At 43.3% G+C, this 17,033-nt stretch overlaps 1 protein-coding gene across 1 annotated transcript; it reads right to left on the bottom strand.

Moving 5' to 3' along the window:
• Nucleotides 1-493: 493 nt before the first annotated feature.
• LOC109731973 (GDSL esterase/lipase At5g55050) lies at nt 494-3,469 on the bottom strand. Its single transcript, XM_020291156.4, has 5 exons — nt 3,179-3,469; nt 2,899-3,096; nt 1,854-1,978; nt 1,011-1,479; nt 494-918 (listed from the first exon to the last, which is right to left on the bottom strand). The coding sequence occupies exons 1-5, from the start codon at nt 3,408-3,410 to the stop codon at nt 713-715; spliced, it is 1,230 nt and encodes a 409-aa protein (XP_020146745.1). The 5' UTR covers nt 3,411-3,469; the 3' UTR covers nt 494-712.
• Between the last annotated feature and the right edge of the window lie 13,564 nt (nt 3,470-17,033).

Raw genomic sequence — 17,033 nt, 5'->3', positions numbered from 1 at the left:
GGGAGCCCATTCGCAAGGACCAACAAAGTTAAGCATGCTTGGTTTCGAGGGATTTAAGCATGGGTGCCCGACTGGGAAGTTGATCCCGAGTGCGCAAGACTGAGGACAAAGTGCGCAGGATAGACTAGTATTGGTCTATGGGGCTAGTCTAGATCCCGCCAGGTGTAATGACCAGGAATCGGTGAATGTGGTCAGGGCGTTACAAAGGCCTTCAAGAATAGTCTCAACTTGGACTCGCCAATATTGAGGGAGGATATTAAGTGATAAAGCTTAGAGTTTAGAGTTTGTTAGTCGTAGCTCCTAGATATATGTTGTAAAATGGTAAGACTATAAACCAGAGAGATCTCTTTGTTTCTTTCTTACAAACCATGATTGTAATGATCCAAGGATGAAAAATGTCCATTTTTCAACACTAAACTTATTACTTCATTTAAGACAGAACCTTGAACTCTAAAGCCGGTTACTGCGCACCACCAACTCTCAGTACCGTTCATGACTCAACCCTGCACTCAACGTGCCATGAAACCATTGGAAGCTATGATCAACACGGTGCCACACATTAGAATTCAGGGCAAATGGAAATATATATGGTTCACACAAATGAGTCGCTTTTATTGTGGATACTACAAGTCGAAAACTTAAACATAAATCACTTTTGGTTGATCAGATCGCTTTTATTGTGGATACTACAAGCTTAAAACATAAACATAAATCACTTTTGGTTGATCAGCGTCTCGAAGTTCACCGGCGCTGTGAATTGCGTTGTGCCATTGAGAAATGTTGTTGTGGCCAGCTTAGCGGCCTGCTCCGTCGGGTTCTCCTGGTCCCAATACCAATACTCCATGCGGTTGGCACATGGTGGTCTATAGTTAGTTGCACATGGGCCTTCGCAGCATGAGGCCCCAGTGTTCACAAATCCTGTGCATCCATCAACAGGCCATAAACAACATAAGTATAGTTGACGAATTTGTGACCCTGTAGGATTATTTGATATTCTTAATCAATTTTACCATATGCCGACGGATTTGTGCTGACTACATCTGAGAAGGCGTAGAAGTCAGCGATGGAGTAGCGGAGTCCATCAAGGTTGGAGGCGAGGCCGGCCATGAGTGGCTTGATGCCGTCGTTGAAGTCCTTGGGAAGGCTGGTCATGAGGTCGTCGCAGGTATGGCTCACCACCGGCGTGCACAAGGTCGGGACGTTGATTATCGCGAACTTCCTCGCGCCCAAGTTGTACAAGGCCGTAATGTTGTCCCCGTAGGAGGATAAGAGGTGTGGGACATCAGTTTTGTTATCTGGCTCCGATCTGGTCATGATGTTGTAGATATAGTATAGATCATTAGCACCGACGCTGATGAGAAAGAGGGAGTTGGACAACATCTTGCTCAACTCTTGCCGGCTACGGTTGGCCTCCATCTTCTCTATCGTGGCCGCGAAGTACTTTACTTGGTCCATCAATGGAATGTTCAGTCCGTCATCCTGTAAACATCATTTTGTGATTAATTGTAGTTGATGTCCAACAACCCCTTATGCCTAGTTTTTTTAGGGGCCCTTATGCCTAGCTTGTTTGCAATAATAGGCCAGGAGTTTAATCTTTCAAACACTCTGGATTGCGACAATTGATGTGTACAAAGCTTATGATGTTGTTGCAATGGTCCTTGTATGTCGTATGTCCAAATATATTGCATATAAATTATATTGTGCTTACACATTCCTGAAAGAGTACCCTACCTGTCGATGTAAGGCATATAATAAACGAAGATAAGTAGACAATAAAAGTACATGCATTCCTGAAAAATATGCATGTAAATTCAAATACACATGCATGCATATATATGAAGGTGTCCACTTACGCTGTCCCTCCAAATCCCAGCGGTCGCGGAAGCATAGTTGACTCCAGCAAAACCGGCATCAAGTTTTGCAGGACTATTAAGAGACATATAAGCAGGAGGGCTCATCTTGAATCCCATAGCCTTTGCTGCATATTAATCAAAGACGATATACCCACCGGTTGACAACTGGATAACTTAGCTAGTATATCCATGCATTCCAAAGATATTGTTCTTATTCTTGATTTCAGACTATAATGCATATTTTGAGTTGTCATACAATTTAAAATGCTAATGAAACCAAAACAAATAGAAGAGAAAGTAGCCAGGCTTATATGCATACAAATACAAGAGTAAAATCTGTGATTAGTAGGAGTGAACAAGGAGAAACATCGATAAATTCACATGCGTATCCTATCATATGAAATATGATGAGAAAAGTTATACGCCTTGTAATTTGAAATGGAGATGGTATCCAGTGCTCACTCCATACCAAAATATAGTGCATATTAGTTTTTTCTTAAGTCCAACATTCTAAATTTCGTAAAAGAATAGGAATATTTTACAGTACCAAATGTATACAATATGGAAGTATATTTCATAATGAATGTAATAGTATAGATTTGGTATTGTAGACGTTGATAAAATTTCCTATAAACATAGTCAAAGTTTACGAGGTTAGACTTCAGAGAAAATTAATATGCACTATATTTCGACATAGATAGGGAGTAGTTATCAAACCATAATAGAATTTTTATCCCATATAAGTGGCTTATTGAACTTCATATCTTAATTACATTTCTTTGCAGCTGATAGCATATATGGTGTTATCTTTCAGTATTGTTTTTCAATTGCTATGGGTAAAGTAAAACAAATTAATTTAGTCCATACATGAGAAAACAAGAATATATCAAATCGAAGACTGTTGGCGAACAATGGTTGAGAAAAGCTTCATATCAATGTTTAGAACAAGTAGATCCACCATGTGCATAATTGGTCATGTCAATGTCTTGAGCAGTAAGTAAATCATGAAAAATAGGAATAACATGATGGGATCAAAGTAGCATACCGATGAAGTCAGCCATGTTGAATCCGTTGCTGAACCTTCCGGTGGGCTCGGATTTGGGGAAGTCTATGCCGTAGTAAGAGTGATTGGCTCTCCAAGGGTCTCCTACCTCGTTGGGTTCTATGTAGTTGTTGTTGCCGACGTCCAAAGACCCGTCTCCGAACACGAACAACGCCGGCCGCACTGGCTGCACCTGGTCAGCTGCACAGAATAATGCACCTCAAAGGCTGAGAAATTCATGAGATGGTAGCGATAAAGTTTGGCCTAACGGATGTACACATACGGCAATATGTCTGACAGGAGGGGCAGAGCGCGATGCAGCTCTGGGGGCACCTGTCGGGGCAGATGCCCGTGCACCCGGGACGCTTCTTCTCGGTGTCCGTGCACGTGAACCTGCTGTTGCCGCCTTCCCCGTCCGCCGCGGCCACCGGCGTCTGCCCGGACGCCGAGACCGCCAGAATGCACAGGAGCCCCGCCCCGAGTGCACACGCTGCGGCAGCTGGCCACCGCGCCATTGCTGCGAACTTACCGAAGGACGCTAATCGATTGAGCTATAAGCAAGTGCGGGTCTGGGCCGGTGTTGCTGGCTCCAGTTGATGTTACGACCTGCGCTGGGTGGTGTTCATTTATAGGCTGGAGGCCAGCATGTTGGGCGGACTAATGGCGCGTCGGAGAGTACGGGCAGGGTCAGCGATGTACGATAACTGGGGTCTTACTTATCCGAAAAGTACTGTGAGCATCAAGTTAACCAGCGTGCAGACTTGGCCCTTGGGCAATGTGTGCATAAGTGGGTCAGCGATGGAAGAATTAAGGATGCATGTAACTTAGAAGCGAAAATATTGATATGGCGACCCACGTACAGCGTTCCAATTTCTCCTACGAAGCTATGTACCTAATGCAATGTGTATTTCCTTCGTTGTAACTTGTAAGGCGCCTTGGGCGATGTCGCGTGATGAAGAGAGTGGCCTGACAAACCAAGAAGTGACGTCAGTTTTGTGGAGAGCATTAACGCAACTAGCGTGGCGGTTATTGCCAGAAATCATAGGCGAAGTCATCATCTCCTCATGGGATTTTGTTGTGTAGTGCACTAATGTTGACGAAGCGGAATTTCATGTGTGTCACGTCAGTCTTTATATCAGTATTAGCCTTCACAAGTCCAGTACTATAGAATTTGATTGCTCTTTTGTGGTCTCCTATATTGTAAATGAAATTCTTGTCAGGACGCTTGTTAATCTAAAGATGGAAGTGCTTAGCATCATAAAGCTTTTAAACAATTTCAAGATAATTAAGATCAACAGTCAGGCTAATGGCACAAGAAATTGTGAAGTTTAATTTTAATAATAAGTCTAATGGTTTTCTTAATAGTATTTCGCCCTGCGTGGTGTATGCGGTGAGAAATAATATATAAACATTTTTAGTTGATTAAGGTAGTCGCCTTGGAGCCAAGGCAGACGGAGGAACCTCTTGAACTTGGAATCCACTTTCCACTTGTCTTCCATATGCTCGGGTATGCTGTTTGACCATTATCTAATGATATTTCTTACTTTGATGGGGTTTTTTTATTTAAAAAAAGTGACGCTCGGCCTGCCTTGTTTTGTAAGTGATGAGATCAGCGATTTAAATCTATTATATACTCTTACCTCTCATATGAAACGAGGAGATAAGAGTGATCATGTTAAAAAAAAAACTCTTAAGCTGGTATCCCAGCTTGTGCGACTTCTTTATAAACGCTAAAGGTGGTATCTAATATAAACAGACGCTACCTCGTCAGATTGTTTATGGGCAGTCACACGTAGAAATCAAAAGTCGGCATCACGAATCTTAAAGGGCAAGCATGAGAATGAGATTAGCTCAAATCTCAATCTGCATCCTAAGCATCTCCTCAAACGTTGTTTTCTAGACTAGCTAGTCAACTACTCATTCCGCCTGAAACAAGCAATCCATGCAATAGCATGGTTTAGACTAGCTAGACTGTTTTTTTTTTTGATCGTAATAACTTTATTCCTCAGATAATAGCAAAGTCATTTACATAGTTGTGAAGAATAAAATCAGGGACGAAAGTCTCCCAAACCTCAGAAGTACTATTGCTAAAACAATCCGCTAGCATATTTGCCTCTCTGCTACAGAACTCATAGCTAATACGTGCAAACTCCATTGCCAAGAGGGAGCACTCTGCCATCACAGGAACATCCACTCCCATATAAGCATCCGGGTCAGATATAGCTTCCAAAGCGTTCATGCAATCCGACTCAATGATGAGATTTGTGCATCCCAGATTCGCTGCCAAGTATAGTCCAGAACGGATGGCCATTAGCTCTTTTACCTCGCTCTTCTTCCTAATGCATGTTTTTTCTATCAATAGCTCAATCAACTCACAGGTCACACACACACACACAAAAAAAAAACACAGGTCACATGTGGCACCCATCTGCAAATGGATCTCGACCGAGGTTCTGTGAGTTTCCGATGTGTCAAAGTCCTTTTTTTTAGTAGGCAAGTTAGCAATATTTTGGGATCGCCTATATATTCGACTAGATAAGACCCCACGCGTTTATGCGGAAATTTAAAGCAACAGATATATGAAGAATAGGAAAAAGAACATATGAGAATAATACCCTTCACATTCTCGCCATGTACATAGAGTGTGGATGCACGTTATAGTTTCTTGTGGCCTTCTAGCTTCAGTGAAATGACGTGTTACTAATATAAAAAATGTTCATGAGGAGGGTTTTGCATGTGCTTGATGATGTGTAGGGTTTGCATTGGTTGAAAAATAAAACATGGAGAGCTTGTATGTGCTAGAAAAATTACCAGGTTATAACTATATTTGAGAATAGAAGATATCTGGGTTTTCCTTTTACCAATACCCAAATTTTCTACATGACAAATCGAATAATTTTAGGAAAAAAAATAGATTTTAATGAAGCAGGAATAATTTGTTTGTGTGTGGGGGTGAGGGGGGGGGGGGGGTTCTTGAATGGAGAAAAAAATCCTGTTTTTAAAATTCGAAATAATCCTTTTTAAGGAACATCTTTTGTGGAAAGGAACCAATTTAAGGAAAAATATTGCTTTCGAACAATCTTTAATGTTAACAGAACAATATTTTTCACAAAAAAACTAATATTGGATATAAAAATAATGGTTAATCCTTCAAGTTCCAAATCTGTATATAGTTCAAAAAGGTAGTTTTGGAAACCTTAGCACCATCCGATGTCATGTTGACTTTGTATATAACCCACATCACCACCATGTATTTGTCGCAGCAGTACTGCCATGAATGATCAAACGAAAGAAACAAAATATGCACTAAATTTTAGAACAGAGGGAATAGTATATTACTACAAGAAATTCTTAAAAATTACATATTTAAATAAAAAATTACACAAATGAAACACAAGAACAAACAATCTTTGCTTGTATAAAGGTGAAAACGTTTTTTAATTATAACAAAAAATGTGATACAACACATATTATGAAATTTTATTAAACAAGAAATAATCAGTTCCCCGAGGAATCGTATTTGGTCCCACCGAGTTTGCTTGACATCCTCTCTGTTGCCTTATTGCTTCACTTCGGTCTTACCGAGTTGACGCAATTGGTGCCACCGAGTTGATGTTTGCCCTAACCCTATCACATCGGTCCCACCGAGATTCCTAACGTTCACATTTTGAACTAAATCGGTCTCATTGAGTTCTTCCATTCAGTCTGACCGAGTTGGGTCAAATATGTGTAACAGTTGGATTTTGTGTGGAGGCTATATATACCCCTCCACCCCTTCTCCATTTAAGAGAGAGCCATCAGAACGTGCCTACACTTCCAACCTACATTTTCTGAGAGAGAACCACCTACTCATGTGTTGAGATCAAGATATTCCATTCCAACCACAATAATCTTGATCTCTAGCCTTCTCCAAGTTGCTTTCCACTCAAATCATCTTTCCATCATATCCAAATCTGTGTGTGAGAGAGAGAGAGTTGAGTGTTGGGGAGACTATCATTTGAAGCACAAGAGCAAGGAGTTCATCATCAACACAACATCTATTACCTTTTGAAGAGTGATGTCTCCTAGATTGGTTAGGTGTCGCTTGGGAGCCTCCGACAAGATTGTGGAGTTGAACCAAGAAGTTTGTAAGGGAAAGGAGATCGCCTACTTCGTGAAGATCTACCTGAGTGAGGCAGGTCCTTCGTGGGCGATGGCCATGGTGGGATAGACAAGATTGCTTCTTTGTGGACCCTTCATGGGTGGAGCCCTCCGTGGACTCATGCAACCGTTACCCTTCGTGGGTTGAAGTCTCCATCAACGTGGACGTACGATAGCACCACCTATCGGAACCATGCCAAAAATCTCCGTGTCTTCATTGCGTTTGCACACTCCAAACCCATCCCTTTACTTTCTTGCAATCAGCATGCTTTACTCTTTCCAATTCTCATACTCTTGCCATGCTTGCTTGAGATGTATTGTGAATGCTTAAACTTGTGCTAAAGCTCCACCTCAACTTGAAGAATTCAAAAACTACCACTTTTACTTGTTGAGGGTCTAATCACCCCCCTCTAGACCCCTCTTCTCGATCCTTTCACCATGTTTTGTCTTCCCCCCAATCACCTTTGTCTAACTCCACCATCGAGAGTATGATGTGCAATGTCGGCAACGACCAACTCTTTGAATATGATATCGGTAGATAAGATCTACAAATAAGCATTTTAACTACTTGAACATTGCAAAAGATAAGCACGAGTCATTAGCTTCGGCCGAGATGTCTTTCATCAGCCAGACTTCATCAAAAGTTGCAACTAGTATTGGTGGTGCTATCTTGGTTGGGAATCCATTTTATGTGGACACCATAGAACTTTCCTCTATCTCTCTCACATGACTATTTGTTTAGGAGGTAAATGTTGAGCCGTTGGCTGGTTTTCTCCTTGCAATGTCTTCATATCCAACAACAAAACAAGGATTGTGTCCAAGCGCATAAGAACTTGAAGAAATTTGATGTGATGAACATTTTATTGTAATCCTTACCAAGACAAAACACACATGAGTACAAGAGAGCATACAAAGCTATATGTATAATGAAAATTCTTGAGATTACTTCGCTCACCCATAGGGTCTTTGCCACAACAAAAGATGAATAAATTCCCACCAAATATAATAGCACAAAAATGGCCTTCTCTTGATTCTTATCGTCTCTATCATCAAACGCCACAATATGACACAAATGAGCATTAATAATCAGAGCAAGGCCCACCAGATTTGTGTCAAATCTGTATCAGTAGTTCTATGTACCCATTCGGACGGATACAACTCAAATAACGCAATTTTAATTTAGAGGATGAAAATAGTGAAGCCCATTGATAAAATATTGGTGTATGTTTCCATGAACAAGGAGATGGCTCTTAGGTAGAGGTAACCACAAAACAGACCATGTTGATATTGAGGTATGTAGACAAGGCCACCGCTGGAATTTTGGAGGCTCTAGTGCAAACTGAGTACAGTGGTCCCAACGACTATGATAGAGTATGCGAAACATTTCCATGGGTATATATATTGCATACCATGAAAGTCACTATACAGGCATAAAACATCAAAAATGTAAATTTTATTAACAATAAGGTCTTAATTATATGGTACATGTACTACAACATAAATAATTATTGAAGAAATGTAATATGGTGTAGTGAAGGGGGAGAGCCCTAACCCTAACAAAAGGTGAGGAAGGAGGGACAAGCCTCTTGCAAAACATACTTTAGTAATGCATTTATGTATGTCCATGTATAGGGCGCTTATTTGAGGTGGACCTTACTTAGTTGCACCTTTTGCCATAGCTCAGGGCTAGCCCTGATGGACAATGGTACCGGCATGGGGATGGCATCGGTGGCTAAAGAAAAAATGGACATAGCTTGCTCTAGCTTGACTTGTGATAACCCACAAGTATATATAGGGGATCAGTTGAAGCCTCTTTCGATAAGTAAGAGTGTCGAACCCAACGAGGAGCTAATGGTAGAACAAATATTCCCTCAAGTTCTATTGACCACCGATACAACTCTACGCACACTTTACGTTCGCTTTACCTAGAAAAAGTATGAAAGTAGAAGTACTTTGTAGGTGTGATAGGATAGGTTTGCAAGATAATAAAGAGCACTTAAATAGAAACTAGGGGCTGTTTAAATAAAGACACAACTAAGTTAGTTTTAGTAGAGAGCTTTTTGTCACAAGAAAGTTATTTGTCCCTAGGCAATCGATAACTAGATCGGTAATCACTATTGCAATTTTATATGAGGGAGAGGCATAAGCTAACATACTTTCTCTTCTTGGATCATACGCACTTATGATTGGAACTCTAGCAAACATCTGTAACTACTAAAGATCATTAAGGTAAAGCCCAACCATAGCATTAAAGTATCAAGTCCTCTTTATTCCCATACGCCATAACCCACTTATCCGTGTTTGTATTTCTATCACTCACGCAACGCAGACAATAAGGAAACCATGAACATATTGCAAACCCTACAACGGGGATCCCTCACGCTTGCGCGACACGGAGAGCACCATAGGACAACACCAATAATAAAACATGCAACTCAAACCAATCACGATCATCAATGAACCCATAGGACAAAACGGATCTACTCAAACATCATAGGATAGCCATACATCATTGGGAAATAATATATAGCGTTGAGCACCATGTTCAAGTAGAGATTACACCGGGGAGAAGGGGTGTTACACCGCTGCATAGAGGGGGAGAGAGTTGGTGATGACGGCGGCGAAGTTGTTGGTGTAGATTGTCGTTGCGATGATGGCCTTGGTGGTGTTCCGATGCCACCGGGAGAGGGGGGGAGAGAGCCCCCCTTCTTCTTCTTCTTCTTCTTCTTCTTCTTCCTCCTTGACCTTCCCACTAGATGGGAGAAGGGTTTCCCCTTTGGTCCATGGCTTCCATGGCGGCGGAGGGGCGAGAGCCCCTCCGAGATTGGATCTCTCTCTCTCTCTGTTTCTGCGCTCCCTGTTTCTGGCCTTTCACCATTTCTTAAATTCCCGGAGATCCGTAACACCAATTGGGCTGAAATTTTAACACGATTTTTATCTGGATATTAGCTTTCCTGCACGAGAAGAAGGGCACCAACCGCCCTAGGGAGTGTCCTCAAGGACCAGGGGCGCGCCCTCCGTCCTTGTGGGCCCCTCGGGCATCGTCTTGTGTTGATTCTTTTTCCTAAAAATCACATATATTCCAAAAATAATCTTCGTAAGTTTTTATCCCATTTGGACTTCGTCTGATATGGATTTTCTGCGAAACAAAAAACATGCAACAAACAGGAACTGGCACTGGGCACTGGATCAATATGTTAGTCCCAAAAAATAGTATAAAAAGTTGCCAAAAGTATATGAAAGTTGTAGAATATTGGCATGGAACAATCAATAATTATAGATACGACGGAGACGTATCAACTTGTTGCAGCAGGGAGGCTTCGAGCAACTCGGCTACTTCCCTTGTAATGAAGGACATGAATTTTGGATTAGGTTGGTTGGATCTGTTCATATCTTTGTTAATAATGCATGAATAGAGGATAATGAGGTGGCACTCTAGTAGCACGTATGAGGCGCAGCCGTTGCCTCCCTCTTCAAGAAAGAACTTAGGGTTCCTCCAACTTCTTCCGGAGTTGTCACCGAGCCGCCTCATCTCCGGTGGCCCTAGGGTGATGGAGGTGGATCTTCCTCCATTTGTTGGTATATTTGTGAGTTTCATTAGGGTTTGTGTCCTACTCGGAAAACTGAGGTGATGTGTCTCCTTGAAGATGGAATAAGTTCTCCCTGCATGGCCTCCATTCCGGTGTTGCGTCTAGCGTTATCGGAGGACGTGTGGAGGTGTGTCTCTGGCGGACTCGAGGGATTTGGTCGGTGTGGATCCGCTTGGATCTAGTCGCCTTTGTTTCTGTGTCTACAGGTTGGATCCTTTTGATCTATACTTCTCTTTATCGGCGGCGGTCGCTATTCTAGTGCGATGGTCCTACGGGGCCTTAGCATGACGACTTCCTCTGTCTACTAAAACAAGTTTGGCCCGACTCCGGTGAGGGAGGGGTGATAACGACGGCGTGTCTTCGGCTCGCTCTAGTACTTGTAGTTGTCTCTAGGTGGTCTACATTCATGGATGTAATTTTTATTATTTTTGTGTTCTTTAATTCCTAATGTATGCTACACATACTAAAGAATATGATAGGCCAAGTTATAAGTTTTTTTTAGAAACACGGTAAAGGTGCAGATTGCACTGGTGAATCGAGCTTTTTTTAAAGGAGGGTGACCCACGGCCATTGCATCAGAACGAAGTATGCAACCATATATTATTAATAATGCAAAATCCAGTAGTCGAACAATCTCAACCCGTAAATAAAGCGGAAAACAAACCATGAGGCCGTATACCTCGCGACGGTAACTCCCTCAGATAGCCACTAACCCTCATCTTACAAGACACATAAAAACGGAAAATACACAACTCCTAGGCTACGTATTCAAGAAGAAATCACCGCACGTGCGCCAATGATGGCGAGTCTACCATAAGGTTGAACTCCGGATTCTCATCCACAAAGGCAAGCTTTAGTCCACCACCTTCAGCAAGGACACGACGTAGGGGCGCGTCGACATAGCCCGATTCCAGATCTTGTGTTTTCACCGGAGTGCATAAGCTCGTCGTTGAAGCCATCTGTACCATCTTCCCTTATCCGTCTACCGACGCCTCGATAGTCGGGTACCTCTGGAGAAGACAACGGAAGACAAAGACGTACCAAACCGCATGCCTCCCGCTACTGTCGCACCACCTTCGATCCAACAACAACAGACTAAACATGACACCTTCGCCAGAGCCACCGTGCATCACCTGCCGGTAGCAGGCATGACTTGCCGTCTCCAAATAAGACATAGAGCGTAGCATCCGTCGATAGCGCATCCACCGGTTGCTGCACCTACCGGCAACAGGCACGACCCGATAACTCCAAAAGAGTCACATGTGTCACCTGCCGAGCCACATCGAACCCAATCGGTTGATGGAAGGGATGTCCCATACTGCCACCATCCTCAGAAAGGTCGTCACCACCATGAGATCCAGACTCCAAGTCTCCCACACGACCCCGGAGTCCACCGCCGTTGATGAAGAGGGGGCGCCGCCCTGATTTCGGGCACTACAGGGAGCACCCACTGTCGCACTCGCCGTTGTCGTCTGATACGTCTCCAACGTATCTATAATTTTTGATTGTTCCATGCTATTATATATTCTGTTTTGGATGTTTAATGGGCTTTATTATACACTTTTATATTATTTTTGGGACTAACCTATTAACCGGAGGCCCAGCCCAAATTGTTGTTTTTTTTGCCTATTTCAGTGTTTCGAAGGAAAAGGATATCAAACGGAGTCCAAACGGAACGAAACCTTCGGGACGTGATTTTCGGAACAAACGTGATCCAGAGGACTTGGAGTGGACGTCAAGCAATCAACAAGGAGGCCACGAGGCAGGGAGGCGCGCCCCCACCCTCGTGGGCCCCTCGTAGCTCTCCTGACCGACCTCTTTCGCCTATATATACTCATATACCCTGGAAACATCATATACGGAGCCAAAACCCTATTTCCACCGCCGCAACCTTCTGTACCCGTGAGATCCCATCTTGGGGCCTTTTCCGGCGCTCCGCCGGAGGGGGCATCGATCACGGAGGGCTTCTACATCAACACCATAGCCCCTCCAATGATGTGTGAGTAGTTTACCTCAGACCTTTGGGTCCATAGTTATTAGCTAGATGGCTTCTTCTCTCTCTTTGGATCTCAATACAAAGTTCTCCTCGATTCTCTTGGAGATCTATTCGATGTAATCTTCTTCTACGGTGTGTTTGTCGAGATCCTATGAATTGTGGGTTTATGATCAAGATTATCTATGAACAATATTTGAATCTCCTCTGAATTCTTTTATGTATGATTGGTTATCTTTGCAAGTCTCTTCGAATTATCAGTTCGGTTTAGCCTACTAGATTGATCTTTCTTGCAATGGGAGAAGTGCTTAGCTTTGGGTTCAATCTTGCGGTGCTCGATCCCAATGACAGTAGGGGAAACGACACGTATTGTATTGTTGCCATCAAGGATAAAAGGATGGGGTTTATATCATATTGCATGAGTTTATCCCTCTACATCATGTCATCTTGCTTAAAGCATTACTCTGTTCTTATGAACTTAATACTCTAGATGCATGCTGGATAGCGGTCGATGTGTGGAGTAATAGTAGTAGATGCGGGCAGGAGTCAGTCTACTTGTCATGGACGTGATGTCTATATACATGATCATACCTAGATATTCTCATAACTATACTCAATTCTATCAATTGCTCGACAGTAATTTGTTCACCCACCGTAATACTTATGCTATGTTGAGAGAAGCCACTAGTGAAACCTATGGCCCCCGGGTCTATTTTCCATCATATTAATCTCCCGTCAACAAGCTATTTCTTGCGCCGTTTATTTTGCTTTCTTTACTTTTAGTCTTTATCATAAAAATACCAAAAATATTATCTTATCATCTCTATCAGATCTCACTTTTGCAAGTGGCCATGAAGGGATTGACGACCCCTTTATCGCGTTGGTTGCAAGGTTCTTATTTGTTTATGTAGGTGTGTGGGACTTGAGCGTGGTCTCCTACTGGATTGATACCTTGGTTCTCAAAAACTGAGGGAAATACTTACGCTACTTTACCCCATCACCCTTTCCACTTCAAGGGAAAACCAACGCAGTGCTCAAGAGGTAGCAAGAAGGATTTCTGGCGCCGTTGCCGGGGAGTCTACGCACAAGTCAAGACATACCAAGTACCCATCAGAAACTCTTATCCCTCGCATTACATTATTTGCCATTTGCCTCTCGTTTTCCTCTCCCCTACTTCACCTTTGCCGTTTTCTTCGCCCTCCTTCCGTTCGATCTTGTGTTACCATGTGCCTTCCTTTTGCTTGCATCTTCGCTTGCTAAAAGTTTATGGGTCCTCATCCCCTTGCTAATCTTTTTAAGAGATCCAATTATGATGAACCAATTGCTAGTGAGTTTTGCGCACTAGATTATCTTTATGAAGTTTTGCTTGAAATTCATGAATCTAAAAATTGTGATGAAGTACTTTATGAAGTGATTCATGATAGATCTTTGAATAAAAAGCATGATTGCAATGATGATATTATAATTAATGTCAGTTGTGCTAATAATATGCAAAACCCTAAGCTTGGGGGTGCTAGTTTTGCTATGTCAACTACTTGTTGCAATGATCATGATTGGGGTGATTCTTCTTATAATCTTGAAAATTTAATTAAGCCCCATGATGAATATGAGATTGATAATACACTACAAAAAAAGACACATCCGTGACATTTTGGGCCGAATAATTTTTTTCTTTCATACTTATGACACTTCTATGACGATAATTGTGACAAAACCCGGTATCATGATAGATGTGGTGGGGTCCTACTTCTATGACAAAAAATTATGATAGAAAATGGGCTTTTCATCCTAGGCGGGCCGGAGACGCAGCTGCATGACATTCTTTGGGCTGTCCATGACGGAAAAAACCGTGGTAGAAGCGAGGGCGAGGAAAATATCGGGGTGTTCCCGGTTACGGTGGGTGGTTGGGGCCGAGTGATGCGCGTTTCTCTCATACACGCACGCGCGTGGGTGCGAGGCGTTGGGCTCTAACTGAACCCGAGCGATTGCACTGCAGGCTACGCGTTACTGAACCCGAGCGATCGATCGATGGCTGTTAACTGAACCCGATCGAGCGATTCCTTCGCTATTGCTGCCAACTAAAGCCGATCGATGCCGCCTCTGGATGAACAGTGAGCGTCGCTGGGGGGGTTTGGATGAACAGTTCCCGGTGGGGGTGGATGAACAGGACCCCATGGTGTTGCCTCTGGATGAACAGGACCCCGATCGATCGAGCCGATTGGGGCTGGATGAACAGGACCCCGTGGAGGGCAGGATGAATAGGACCACCCCGTGGAGGGCAGGATGAACAGTAGACGGTGGAGGGCTGGATGAACAGTAGCCCGTGGAGGGGTGGTTGAACAGGAACCTGTGGAGAGGGCTAGTTGAACAGTAGCCGGTGGAGTAGTGCTACCTCTTGAGCACTGCGTTGGTTTTCCCTTGAAGAGGAAAGGGTGATGCAGCAAAGTAGCGTAAGTATTTCCCTCAGTTTTTGAGAACCAAAGTATCAATCCAGTAGGAGATCACGCTCGAGTCCCATGCACCTACACAAACAAATAAGAACCTCGCAACCAACGCGATAAAGGGGTTGTCAATCCCCTCACAGTCACTTACGAGAGTGAGATCTGATAGATATGATAAGATAATATTTTTGGTGTTTTTATAATAAAGAGTAAATAAAGATGCAAAGTAAAATAAACGGCAATGAAAATAACTAAGTGTTGGAAGATTAATATGATGGAAAATAGACCCGGGGCCATAGAATTCACTAGTGGCTTCTCTCAAGAGCATAAGTATTACGGTGGGTAAACGAATTACTGTCGAGCAATTGATAGAATTGAGCATAGTTATGAGAATATCTAGGTATGATCATGTATATAGGCATCACGTCCGCGACAAGTAGACTGAAACGATTCTGCATCTACTACTATTACTCCACACATCGACCGCTATCCAGCATGCATCTAGAGTATTAAGTTCATAAGAACAGAGTAATGCTTTAAGTAAGATGACATGATGTAGAGGGATAAACTCATGCAATATGATATAAACCCCATCTTTTATCCTCGATGGCAACAATACAATACGTGCCTTGCTGCCCCTGCTGTCACTTGGAAATGACACCGCAAGATTGAACCCAAAGCTAAGCACTTCTCCCATTGCAAGAAAGATCAATCTAGTAGGCCAAACCAAACTGATAATTCGAAGAGACTTGCAAAGATAACCAATCATACATAAAAGAATTCAGAGGAGATTCAAATATTGTTCATAGATAATCTTGATCATAAACCCACAATTCATCGGATCTCGACAAACACACCGCAAAAGAAGATTACATCTAATAGATCTCCAAGAAGATCGAGGAGAACATTGTATTGAGATCCAAAGAGAGGGAAGAAGCCATCTAGCTAATAACTATGGACCCGAAGGTCTGAGGTAAACTACTCACACATCATCGGAGAGGCTATGGTGTTGATGTAGAAGCCCTCCGTGATCGATGCCCCCTCCAAGATGGGATCTCACGGGTACAGAAGGTTGCGGCGGTGGAAATAGGGTTTTGGCTCCGTCTCTGATGTTTCCAGGGTATATGGGTATATATAGGCGAAAGAAGTCGGTCAGGGGAGCCACGAGGGGCCACGAGGGTGGAGGGCGCGCCTAGGGGGGTAGGCGCGCCCCCTGCCTCGTGCCCTCCTCGTTGCTCTATTTAAACATTGGGAAGTCCTTGACAAGAATGCTACATTAAGAACTTGCCACACTAACATATTGATGAGCAAGCCCAGAGCCCGAATCCGGATGCATGCTTAAGTGCTCGGAGGGCAGAGCCTGGGCCCCGATCGAGCCAATATGTCGAACTTGACGTGGACTCCAAGTCCTATGGATCACGTTCGTTCCGAAAATCACGTTCCCAAAGGTTTCATTCCGTTTGGACTCTGTTTGATATTCCTTTTCTGCGAAACACTGAAATAGCAAAAAAACAGCAATCTGGGCTGGGCCTCCGGTTAATAGGTTAGTCCCAAAAATAATATAAAAGTGTATAATAAATCCCATTAAACATCCAAAACAAAATATAATATAGCATGGAACAATAAAAAATTATAGATACGTTGGAGACGTATCAAGTAGTGCGTGGTGGAGGCTGGATGAACAGGAGCCCGTGGATGAACAGTCGCAGGTGGAGGCTGGAGGAGGTCGACGGTGGATGAACAGTAGCCCGTGGAGGCTGGAGGTGGTCGACGGTGGAGATGAACAGTATCTCGTGGAGTCCCATTTTGCGGTACGCCCCACCCATCCTGATGAACAGGACCCCCGTTTCGACCGTAGCGCTCCAACACAAGTCCGTTTCCTCCGTTTTGCGGTACGCCACACCCCTCCCGATCAACAAGACCCCCGTTTCGACCGTAGTAGGTCCGTTTCCTCCGTTTTACGGTACGCCAGAC

The sequence above is a fragment of the Aegilops tauschii genome, chromosome 7 (genome assembly GCF_002575655.3).
Source record: "Aegilops tauschii subsp. strangulata cultivar AL8/78 chromosome 7, Aet v6.0, whole genome shotgun sequence".
In the NCBI taxonomy this organism is placed as follows: domain Eukaryota; kingdom Viridiplantae; phylum Streptophyta; class Magnoliopsida; order Poales; family Poaceae; genus Aegilops; species Aegilops tauschii.
This window is presented reverse-complemented; position numbering and strand designations above follow the sequence as displayed.

Bases quoted from the DNA above. Each gene is read 5' to 3' on its own strand.
- LOC109731973 (XM_020291156.4), bottom strand. From the start codon at position 3,410: ATGGCGCGGTGGCCAGCTGCCGCAGCGTGTGCACTCGGGGCGGGGCTC. The intron at 1,480-1,853 runs GTAAGTGGACAC...TGATGTTTACAG, and splicing joins CTGGGATTTGGAGGGACAGC to GATGACGGACTGAACATTCC. The intron at 919-1,010 runs GTAAAATTGATT...ATGGATGCACAG, and splicing joins CACAAATCCGTCGGCATATG to GATTTGTGAACACTGGGGCC.